Source organism: Aptenodytes forsteri, unplaced genomic scaffold (genome assembly GCF_000699145.1).
Source record: "Aptenodytes forsteri isolate BGI_AS27 unplaced genomic scaffold, ASM69914v1 Scaffold255, whole genome shotgun sequence".
Classification (NCBI taxonomy): domain Eukaryota; kingdom Metazoa; phylum Chordata; class Aves; order Sphenisciformes; family Spheniscidae; genus Aptenodytes; species Aptenodytes forsteri.
Window position 1 is genome coordinate 6,917,408 of NW_008794888.1, and position 12,233 is coordinate 6,929,640.

Consider the following 12,233-nt stretch of genomic DNA (forward strand, 5'->3'; position numbering starts at 1 on the left):
TGAGCAAACGGCTCTGTGGTACTCAGTTGCTGACTGAGGTTAAACCACAACACTCTGTGATCTCTTCAGTGTATAGATTCCATTTTCTTCTTGTGAACTTTTAATAACAAAAGCTATTGTAGAAATCATAAGAATTGTACTGCATCTACATAATGATTTTAATAAAATTACTTTCCAGATAAACTTTCTTCTACGTACACTTTATATCAAAGCTGAATGATTCAGTGGAAAGACTCCTACAACTTGAGTGTGTTTTAGCTCAGGCTTTTCGAGATAAAAGATATCATGATCATGTGCTAGACTACACAGTTCTTTACATTGCCAGTGTGGGAAGGTCTGCTAATTCATCACTTTGAAGACACAAGTAAATTAGGTCAATATTAACAGGTGCTAAAGAAATCTTTGCAACCTTTTTCTTGAGAATACTCTTGAACCCCTTTCAATGCTACCCTTTTACTCTGGTATCACTACACAGCTAGTATATTAAATTGCTCAGAAGCAAATATGCAGACAATGGGATTCACTTCTCTGCATCAGTGATTATTTTTCCAGGGACTATAATGGTGCAAGATTTAGACATGTTGGGGCACAGTAAGAAGTTTTCAAAGATTCATTAAGATCAACCCCAAAACAAATAAATGATATTTTCCATTGGGATAGCAGCTTTTTTCTAGGCAAGACCTAAACATATGCAAATGTGTCTCTGAGATCAGAGAATTACAGAATAATTTAAGTTGAAAGACACCTCTGAAGGTCATGCAGTTCAATCCCTTGTTCAAAGCGGAGCCAGCTTCACAGTTAGGTCAGATTGCCAATAGAGCTCATGTGGTTAAATACAGCAGTATGATCTCTGCAAGGAGTACTTAAAGTAAATGAACTGGGACTCTAGTTAAGATTTCACTGAGGCTTTGCCATAAACTGTATGACCCACTTGGGGCCTGAATCCAGTACTCACTAAAGTCCATGGAAAAAGTCCCATTGATACTGATGAGCTTTGGATAGGTCCTTTTGTGTCTTGCCTCTATATTTGCTAAGTAAAAATGACAACAAACTACAGGATAATAATATTTTTCTACTGCTGTTGGATACTGTGAGGATGCATTCAACAAACATCTGTTGGCTACTTGAATGCTGCTTCTTTTTACTCCCGTGTCTTCAAAGCCACACTTATATTTAGATTGATCTTTCTAAGGCAGCTATATGGCCCCATTACTGTGGATCTGAACAGCTCACAGCCTTTAATGCTTTTATCCTCCTAGCACCCCTCTGATGTAGGGATGTTCTATTTTCCATGCTTTACTGATAGAGAACAGAGATAGTAAAGCTCAGACTGGTTCTAGTGGGAATAAAATGCCTGCTTACCTTTGTATCTGCACATAAATGGCTTGCCCAAGGTCATTCAAACAGTCTGTGGCAGAGTGAGTGTCCCTATGTTTTGAATTCCAGGTGAGCCTCCTCTGCCTTAAATGGAGTTTTTTTTTCCTGGAATTCAGAGCTGGGTGTAGGGCAGACATTGGAAAATATAGCAGATTTGAAAAGCATAAAAAAATATCAGAATTTAAGTAGCTTTTGACTAAAGGAATTGTAATGGGGCTGGGGGGGGTAGGAGGTGGGGAAGCACTATTATTTAAAAACTGGTCATTGTATAAAAGTGCACTTTTCAAAAGTTCCAGCTGTTCTAAAATGGTTATCATAAGAAAATCTGGTGAGGAAGAGGCTTCAAACTTTTATGACATCCTGCTGGAAGCTCGCTTTGAGATTTCTCAGCCAGTGGGAAATGGATGGTGGAGTCAAGAAAGAAGGTGGTACAATCATCTGGTTAAGCAGCCAGGATCAGGCTGTTAGAGCAGGCATAAGAGCAGTGGTGTGACAGGAAAGAAGAGGAGAGACAAATTTTCAGAAGAGTATAGCATGGATATGTAGAACACATAGAACAGAGTTTTTTTATATGGTTCTATTTCAGTGGACACTTAAATGTTCCTAATGAATGCCTTTAGGTACCTAAATCTCAGTGGCATCCGAAACAAACACTACATGAAGTCTAGGTCTACTTCGAAGCATCACATGCCTCTGGAAGTTTATGCTTTGCTGAGGGGATGAACAATGACAAGGAAGAACTTGAAGGATATTGGTTTAGGTCACCAGTACTCACCTTCTGGTGAGCCATCATTAAAAGAAGCTATAGTCAACATTTTACCTATATAATAGTATAAATGATGAATGGACATATTTATGTAAGTTCTACATTCCTAAAATGACAAGGTCCAGCTCTCCTCTTGATACAACAAGGCAATACTCTTGACATTGTAGCAGTAGGGATTTTTGGTTTGGGGTTTTTTTTGCCAGCATGGGACAATGTGCAACCTGAGTAAGTTTGAAGATGATACAAAATTGGGAAGAGCAGTTGGTAGACCAGATGGTTGTGCCACCATTCAGAGGGACATTGACAAGCTGGAGAAATGGGAAAACAGGAACCTCATTAAGTTTAACAAAGGAAATGCAAAGATCTGCACTTGGGCTAGGAATAACCCCATCCACCAACACTGGTTGCAGCTGACCAGCTGGAAAGCAGCTTTGCAGAGAAAGACATGGGGGTCCTGGCAGACAACAAGCTGACCATGAGCCAGAAATGTGCCCTTGTAGCAAAGGCAGCCAACAACATCCTGGCAGCCAGGGTTGCCTTGGGAAGAGCATTGCCAGCAGACAGAAGAAAGTAATCTTTCCCCCATACTCTGCATGAGTGTAACACTACTGGAGTGCTGGGTCCAGTTCTGGGCTCCCCAGTGGAAGAAAGACATGGACTTACTGGGGTGAGTCCAGTGAAGGGCTGCAAAGATGATTAAGGGACTGGAGCATCTTTCATATGAGGAGAAGCTTGACAGAGCTGGGACTGTTCATCCTGGAGAGGAGAAGACTCAGGGGGATTTGTTATTCTGTGAGGGCACAAGGACTCTACTCAGCGCAGCTACAGCTGTGGGATAAAACCTGGAAAATGAAATCCTGACATAGAAGAAAGAGTTTGTGGAAATTCACTTAACATATGAAGAAGAAACCAGAATTAGGATTAGGCTGGAATTAAAGTTACTTGCTGGAATGCATTGTGTGATTCCTGGTACAGCAATAAGATCTCCCACCATCTGGATGGCCAAGTTTATGGCTTTAGTGTCATTATAGAATATGAACTACTGCTATTATTATTACTATTACTAAAACAAAATCCCAATAAACTTCGGGGCAAGAGAGAAAGAACAGAAGGATATATCCATTAAAAGCTGTCTGGAGACAAGTCTGTGGTGTTCAGTGGAACTGAATGCCAGACCTCTGGAGATACATTTGGGCTTTTTGGCTTTGCAACAACCTTGTACTTGTAAAGTTAATCATATTTTTGTGACTAAATCTAGTTTATCTCCATGATGCTGAGCTGCACCTTGTCAGCTTGCTGGCTACATGTCTGAAGGTCTTTGTGCTATGTTCCATCTTGCTGGTTAGAAAAGCCTTGCTTTATTGATTTGGTATCTATAGCTGGAGCTTTAGGTAGAGGTCATGATAAGCAATGTTCTTTTAGATTTTCAGCACTACAGCTGACTGTTGACAAAATGAGATTTTTAGCTTAGCTCAGACTTGGGCTGAAAAGTGTCAGGTCCTCAAACCCGTCCACAAAGGCTTGGAAGATTGCTGCATTCTGAATGAACATTAAATGTAATTAAGGGAAAAATCAGTTCCTTCCCTTAATCTACTTAGTAAAACGTGATGCAGAATGCACTAATGTCATTACATACTATTATATTGCACAAGTAGACACTAGAGGATGTCTATAGTTTCTGTTTAGCTACCAGTCCCGCAGGCCTTGGGTGCTATTAATAAAACATATAAAATTGTAATAGTAAAACAGATGTCAGGCTTGATATCAAGGTCCAATTCTAATAAAGGACAAAAATGTCTATAACCAAGGAAGCATTTAGAATCTTACCTGGAATGAATAAGACTCTTATATAAAAGTAATACAACATACTTGACAATAAAATAGAGGAGTTCTACTTTCCAAATTTCAGGCAGAGTTTTCCTGGTCTTGTAATGGCTTTGTAGTGTGGAGGGGTAAAAACCAAGAAGGTCCACGCACAGAGCATGCAGGATTGTGGGCTCAGTGCTATATGTAATATAAATATTCCTTGCGGAATTCAAATGGAAAAGGACTGGGAGTGAAAAAAGAGTAGAGAGGATGAAGGCTCACAGTGCTGCTGTTCTTATCGTTAGGAAACAGAGATGGCTTGAGAGGAGCAAGCTGTAGCCAGCAAAAAGATGTCATTAGGCTAAGATGCCACCCCGTGCAGCCACACGGGCAGTATGAATCACTGTACTGGAGGGAGCAATGGGAGAAGTTAATATTGCTATCAGCACAAACAAGTAAAGCTGTTGAATTTTTGCATTGATGAGATATACAAATAGGAGTACTGGAATACTCAGGCCAATTCTTACAGCTAAACCAGCCAAACATAACCCCAATCCTATTAAAAACCCAACACACGGCACAGGTTAACTCCTGCACTATAACAACTGATGAATAAGGAATATTTTTAGTAGAACCTACCTGTGACCTTGCCCAAGGTGAGTGATTTTATGGCCTTAAAATCAATCTCAGAAAAGTTGTGTTTGAGTTTGAGAACTTGATCAACCTGGAAGAGGTCAATAAAATTAGTTCATTACAACAGCATGTAGACACCCCTAGATCTCTCTGTACTGCAAACTTCTGGGAACGCTCTCAGCTGCAAATCAGTTAATTCTGCCCCCAAGCGTGATTCAGTTTCTAAAGATAGCAAAGTGAATGTGCTTTGATTTTAGCATGAGAAGCTGAAAGGTACACCAGAATAGTCATATAAAGGGCTTTGAAGAAACCTCCCCTGCAGAAGAGCTTAAAATGTTTGACACTGAAATCCCCCTGCTTCCCACAATCCATGTCTAGTCACTTCAGAATACATTCAAAGGAGGCCTCTCTAGAAATGTATTGTGAAGAATTAGTTGCGTGTAGAAGAAAACCACAGTGCAGCAGACAACAGAAGACTGGTACTTGAGGAAAACCCTGGCTTTTAGCATAAGCCTCCTTCCTAGATAATCAGGCCTACCCACCCCAGTTGCATGCTAACTGTGTTATCATTTTACCACCCAGACATGGAAACTGTAGAGGAAAAAACCTGTGGCGCTCCCTGTGTTTCTGTCTCCTTCTCATTCTATTCCTTAACACATGGCTTCTCTGTAGATTCTGCCACCTTTCCCTGTTAAATGACTGCTGCCCAGATCTAGACAATTTGTTTTGTAATATGAACTACTATAATTAGCCTCAGAAGGAAAGCAGAAGGAGCAGTAAGATGGTCGTCTTCTCCCTGCCTTGGAAAAACAGGCGATGCAGGGAAACAAGGCAGAGGAGGGTTCTCGTCTCTCATAAGGTTGTCACATTCAGCATGGCTTGCTTCTAGCAAAGCAACAGGGCACTGTCATGCACATGGTGGCTGCATCCTGCGTTCCCTCAGTTTTTCCTTTTCTGTGAGAGGATAAGGCAGCTGGGGTCACATTCTCCCTTGGGGCACATATCCTAAACGAAATTACATTCACAGGTGCTCATTCCTCAGCTGTTTTTCTCCCTTTGGCAGCTTTTTAATGATCCATACTGTATGCTTCCTCTCGGACTACAGGTCACACAGACATCCCTAAGCCCCAGAACCACTCCAATGGTCCAGATGAACTTCTGGCCAAAGGTGTTTCCTAATTCACAGATTGTCAGAGACAAGGGAAGGATCACTCAACGGAAAACACCATGGTTGGGCACTCTTTGAAGTAGGGTCTGGATAGAGCTTTGGTCTAACCTACAGGGCTGTTCTGCTGCTGCACCAGCTTTGGTTGCACCAGATCAGTGTGAAACCTTTGCCTCCTGCTGGCCATCAGGCATGAAATCAGTGGGTCTGTTTGTGGTATGAAGTATTGTTTAACACTCAACATAAGCCATGGCATACCTGAATGACGAGCTCTCTGCCTTCTCTGTTAATCTTCACATGGTGCAGCTCTCGGTTGGCAAAATTTCCAGAGTCAATGGTGAAAATGAGGAGCCCATCCTTACTCAGCTTGTATCGGACCTGTAAACTTCCTTAAAAGCAGAGCAAAATTCTACATATAAAACCTGTGTCAATAATGAGATACTGTTCAATACCTTTACACAACATATAACTCATTTTCTTTTTATTACAGTGGAGTAACAAGGTTAAAAAGTCAAGAAAGAAGTTGAAGAGAAATGAAAGAGTTCAAACTGTAATGAAAAGTGTGAAAAAAATAATGCACTGGAAGTTTTCCTTCCTACTAGCTAACAAACTCTGCTATGGAGAAACATAACTTAATTGAGTAACTAAGTATATCAAAGGAGACCGTGTCTGTCTGCAGGTCAGACATTTAGCACTGCCACGAAAGCTGATCTACCCTAGTCTGTTAAGGATCGCTTCCACCAGAGGGCATGCAGGTCTTGCACTGTTCTATTAAACTAATATTCATGGATTTTACTAGTCCTTTTCATCAAGATGTAACAGACAATGCAGAAGACAGTGACAACTGTGAGAATTATAACTTAATTTCAAACATTTAAAGACCCAGACTCATTATAATTTACATGCAGTACAAGAAAAGATATATTGTAAATTATTATACAGAAAAAATATTTTTACTTTGGTGTTCTAACATATTTGAATAAATAAATATAATTCATATAAAATGAATGCCAAACATCTCTTTCAGTCTTTGTATCAAAAAAAGCATTGTGACTTCTGATAAATAACAGTACCATAACAAATCAAAATGCACAAAAACCCAACGAATCCAATATTAATTTTAATCCTTCCACAAATGACTACAGGGAAAAAAATATAAATATACACACACATATATATAATTTAAAAGGAAAAGAACCTATTCTGACAAAATCCTTTCAAGCTTACTTTTTTGGGAATTAAGTAGCAGGGAGGAAAAAAAACTCTCTGAACTTTTGGAGCTCTTTTTATGCATCAGCAACCCAAATACATGGAACAAAAGTGGTACCATAGAGTTAGAAAGCTTTTCTGGGGCCACTTTGTTACTGTTTCCAAGGAGAAAATGAATGCTGACAGCACCACAACCCTGAGCAAAGGGTCCTTCGTTTATTCTCTGTTGTGAAAATCGTCACAAAAAACCTCCTATCTCCTTCCATTTCAGTGCTTCTGTTATCACAAGTCCAAACTATTCCAAGTATCACTAGATTTTGCAGAAGGCTACAGGCAATTGTTACCTATGCTGAATGATAGGGACCAACTGACTGTTTGTCACTGAAGGATGTGTTCACACTGTTTTTGCTCTAGGACCGGTTTCAGTGTTTGCAGCAGCAATGCTTGTGTGCGCATCACGATGCAGCACCAAGTCAGAGAAGCCTGCGGTACACCTGCACGAACTTCTGCATATGCATGGTGCACTACAACGTTATTCAGAGGCACCTCTGAACCCCAGAAGCAGTCTGATTGTTTAATGAGGTGAATGAGCAGCCCTGCTTGGCTCCTATATTCTGCCGTAGTAATGCTTGCAGGTCTAGAGTTAGTGAGAGAGGACACGGGGCAGTTCTCCTTCACTACATAGTGCGGACGTACCTGCTCCCTTCAGCCTTCCAAGTCCTCCCTCAATACAGGTCAGCTCTGTTGTCCTACAAGTTGCTGTAAAACCACTTTAAAAAGAGCTTAAAACAATGTCTAAATTTCCCGCAGAGGGGGAATTTTGCCACCTCTACACAACTCACAGTGAAGTTGGCAGTCCTTTCAGATTGGACCCAGAGTCCAGTTAAGATCATCTCTCCTCCTCTTCCCTCACCAGGATGTTTGCTGCTCAAGCTCCTAAGAGCTGCACTTTTTGTAACGTTCAGTATATCCCAGATGGGCATTGTCACTCTCTGAGCTTTGGAGGATAGAAACAAAGCTTCCGAAAACAAGAGGGAAAATGAGAATGAACTACTAGGATGAAGGCTTTTTAGCTGATTGAGAGGGCTGCTGGATCAGGTGAGCTTTTACAGTGAAAATAAAAAAAAAAAGGAGATAAAAGGCATTTACTTTCTCACACATAGTCATAGATGTTAGAAGGGAATTTGTGAAGAGGTCAAGGTCAGTAACAACTACTAAATTATTCAGTGTGATATTACAGGTCCTGATTCAGCTGCCACGAATCATACTGCAAAGCTCCCATCCTCTCATTGCATAGCCAGGACAGGGAGCTACTGTCTATCACCATTAATGTCACACTTAAAGGTCCAAACTTAAATCACAATCCCATTTTCTGGTACTAAATGAAAGATGCGTCAACAGGGACTAACAGTGTAAACATCTTACAATCACTTTACTCTAGAAAGACATGAGAAAAGAAGCCCAAGTGCAAGGGGGAAGTTAAGGGACCTTCTTCCGACTTGCTTGTTCGGGCAGTGGGAGAGTCGATAAAAAATGGAAAGGTTGCCTGACCCTGCACACCACAGCTGAGATGACCACACAGAATAAGCCGAAACTAACATGTGACAGTGCAACGGATTGGTCCAAACTAAAAATCATGTCCCAGCAGAAGTACTTCATAGGCTGCCTCTTACCTGGAGCCTTTGAAAGGGGCGTAATGCAAAAAATGGAACAGGGCCTAGATTTGGTCGGTGACCTTCTACTAGCTGCTTAGTTTGTAAATGTGAAAAGACTTCTCTGCTCTTTTCCAATGCTATGAACACACCAGTATATAAAATATAAATGATACTAGTATATCCAGGTGATCAACATAGCAAACAGCACATTTGTGTTCAAAGAGAGACAGCAAGGTATACAATCTATCTAGGCTCTCAGCTGCTGCAAACAGGGGTTTACGCATTGACTTCATCAGAGAAGCACTGATTTTAAACCACAAGCCATCTGTTCGATTTGTTGGGAGACAATGGAGGACGTTCTTGACATTCATTAAAAACAGATCTTACTTTCTATAGTGGTACAATTTTACCTTAATCATTTAAAGTGATCAGTGAATAGCATCTTATTTTATCAAATTGCTTTGAATTCCAATGGCAACTTTTTTTGGATGGCTGGTCTTCAAAACCATTGAATTTAAATTGGTATTTTGCCTGGGGTCAAATTTGCATTAATATAAACCAGAAGTGCATGGGCTCATCTCCAGAGGTGTTTTGGAATTTACAGCAGCGTAGCTGACAGCTGATTTTGGCTTGCATTCAGTACCGAAACTACTTCTGTTTTCAGAGTACAGAATAATTTGTCTGGCAGATTACATTGCCATTTTTCTACCTGACAGGCAAAATAAATGGATTATTAATTAGGATTATTATTAAGAATTTTTTTTTGTCCTCTGAATTTTGATTATCTGGTCCACTGACTTTCTCCATCACATCAGCCCAGTGTCACTAACTGCAAATAAAAATCTGTGCATAAACCAGCTCTGTTCTCCCTATTCTCTATTTTGCATCATTTTTGCCTCACAATAGGGATTCACACTAATCATGAGCAGTGTAATTTCTGGCAGTCTTGTTGCAGTCATGCCTGTCATCCTCTTTTCAGCTCCCTGTGTCTGAGCATGCACACCTGGAGTGCCATAATGCTCAAGCAATGCACTGCCTGTTGTGTTTTCTTCCTTCTCTAATGTATATGGAATTGCTGGAGGCAATTTCTATTAAGTCCATAAAAGAGGGAGGGAAGGAAACAGAGAGGTATCATGTTTTTGGCCTTGGGCTGGAAAATTTTACTGGGCATATTACCCCAGCAGTGTTAGGTGAGAGTAGATTCACACTTGATTATTACAGTCATCCCTTTCAGCTTCAAATTGTGCAGACTGCAGATCAGCATGGAGATATGCTGTGCTAGCTCCAGAACAGCCCAAGAGGGGAGCAGGCATAGTTTAGCCACAGTGTTACAGAGCACAGCATGGCCTCTTTTCGCCACTTCTGGAGGAAATGAGTCCACGTGGGCTGCCATGTTACTGTGATGAGACCACTACCAGTATCAAAGCTGGCTTGCTACACATCACTGTGATCTTCAATCTGTAATCTGCAGTAGTATAATCCACGACTGTAGGGCTGAATGACATCTCTCTGCTGATATCAAACAGCCACAGAGCCATTTTAACAGGATTCCTGGGGGTCCCCTTGTGCAGAGGGAAGTTCTGGGAAATAGAGACCAAAGGGCAGTATTTATGCCATCCCATGCTGGTGATTACGGGATGACTTTTCTGAAACAAACACTCCCAGGACACTCTTTCAGTGGTGATGGAGGCCAGGGTTAGTACTTGCTAGCAGTACACTAATGATCAGTGTCAGCATAACCAACCTCCAGGCAGCTACGGGAATAGCATGGTGCCTTCAAACTGCTTCTATCTTTTTGCTGAGGACAAGAAAGATGTAGTAGCAGCTCTTAAGTCTAGTGGTAATAAGGACATTAAACTGGTTAGAGATTTCAAAGCGTTCAGCCTGAAGAAGAAAAAAATATTCCCAAACTGCACAGTGTGAAGAAATACCTTGGCCGTGATGTTACATATTCTATGTCCAAAACCTTTTCTGATTGAACATGTCAACTGGAGAGTTGTCTTTCTTTTGCCTCTGTCTACAGCAGTGCCTCAGTGGAATGTCAGAAACATCTGGTGGCTTTGTGGCCTATGCCCACTAACTTTACATTCATTCTGGATTGCCAAAGCATGTGTTGAAAATCAAATAGTAATTTTTAAATCATCAGCTGGAAAAGGGAGCATGGGAAAATGTTACAAAAAGTGTTCTAGCTCAGGAAAAGACTTCCTGGCTTGAAAGATCTCACCCAGTGCTAGGTATTTGGCAAAAAGGTTAAAGCAGCTCTGCAGAAAACAAAAAAACGGATACCAGGAATTTGGTCTATAAATCCATCATTCATAAGCAAGGCTCTTGTCACACATGTCACCAGGACCACAGGTCTTGTGTCATTTAGTCTTGAAGAACCAAACAGCAAGGAAAGGAATGACACGCCTTTGGAGTCTGAGACTTTTCTGCAGGACCTTCATTTACAGAAACTGGTTTTAAATGAGCCCAGATTGAACCCAACATCTCCGCCAACTTCAATAGCACTTTTTAATGACTTAAACTGGCTGGAGCAGCTGGCAAGACATCTTGCACCGTTCAGAGAAGCTGAGGTTAGTTCAGGGAGCACATGTGGGTGGCACACATAAAATGTACAACTTTATCACGATCACATAACATCAGGAAAAATCATGTAAATCAGGACAGCTGACAACTCTGATTTGGGAGAAATGTGTATGATAAAATAACGAAAGACTGCATTAGGAAAAGGGCCTTGGACTACCCCTGCATGTCCCATTGCCTCAGAGGCACCCAGAAACAAAGGAGTTTAAGATCAACAGAACCTCTTACAGCTGTCTCAAACCGGCAGTCACCCTCACCAGACTGTAAGATGTTAACTGCACCACCGCATCCACCCTCAGCATTCACGCTCAGCACTCACCTGAGCTATAGCTAAAAGAGAACATAATTAAGGAAGGCACCAATTAAACAAGGGGTGGAATATATCAGTGAGGCTATTGATGCTGCTATTATGAAAAAAAATAATATTGAAATATTTAGCCCAGACAGCCTTTTGCAGCTCGTAAGGTGGAAATGTTTGTTCACTCCTGATTGCAGAACAGTGCATGACAGTTTTCAGTTGTCTCTACCACAAAATATCTCTCTGGCAACTTGCACAGCTTCAGTGTGACAGTGTCCCTCTTCATAGCGTAGATATTTAAAAATGAACCACCATTTTCTCCGTTAGGAGAAGCTGCCTGAGAAACCTGCTCCTTAATTAGCAGCTTGTCCCCAGGGATATTTACTCAGTAAATTTAGTCTTCAGTGGAAGTGCCGCTGGTGATTCAAAAGAACAGGGCCCATCTCTTCAGCATCCAGTGGTGTTTAACTAAGAAAGTACTTGCACATTTTTAGGAGGTGACTCTTGCTATTTGTTTTGCATGGAAAAAAACCAAAGAGGCGAAACTGTTGAACATGTTTGTGGATATGATTATTCAGTGTCCTGGTTTCGGCAGGGATAGAGTTAATTTCCTTCCTAGTAGCTGGTACAGTGCTGTGTTTTGGATTTAGGGTGAGAACAATGTTGATTACACACCGATGTTTTAGTTGTTGCTAGGTAGTGTTTACACTAGTCAAGGACTTTTCAGCTTCCCATGCTCTA

General features: G+C 41.1%; 1 protein-coding gene across 1 annotated transcript in view; it reads right to left on the reverse strand.

The window, feature by feature from the left end:
• CNTNAP5 (contactin associated protein like 5) overlaps nucleotides 1-12,233 on the reverse strand; it is a 239,298-nt gene that overhangs the window by 13,895 nt on the left and 213,170 nt on the right. The window contains exons 20-21 of the mRNA XM_009275042.1: nucleotides 6,006-6,136; nucleotides 4,589-4,673 (exon numbers count right to left, since the gene is read on the reverse strand). Of these exons, the coding sequence (XP_009273317.1) occupies nucleotides 4,589-4,673; nucleotides 6,006-6,136 (216 nt within the window). The remainder of the gene's footprint in view (nucleotides 1-4,588; nucleotides 4,674-6,005; nucleotides 6,137-12,233) is intronic.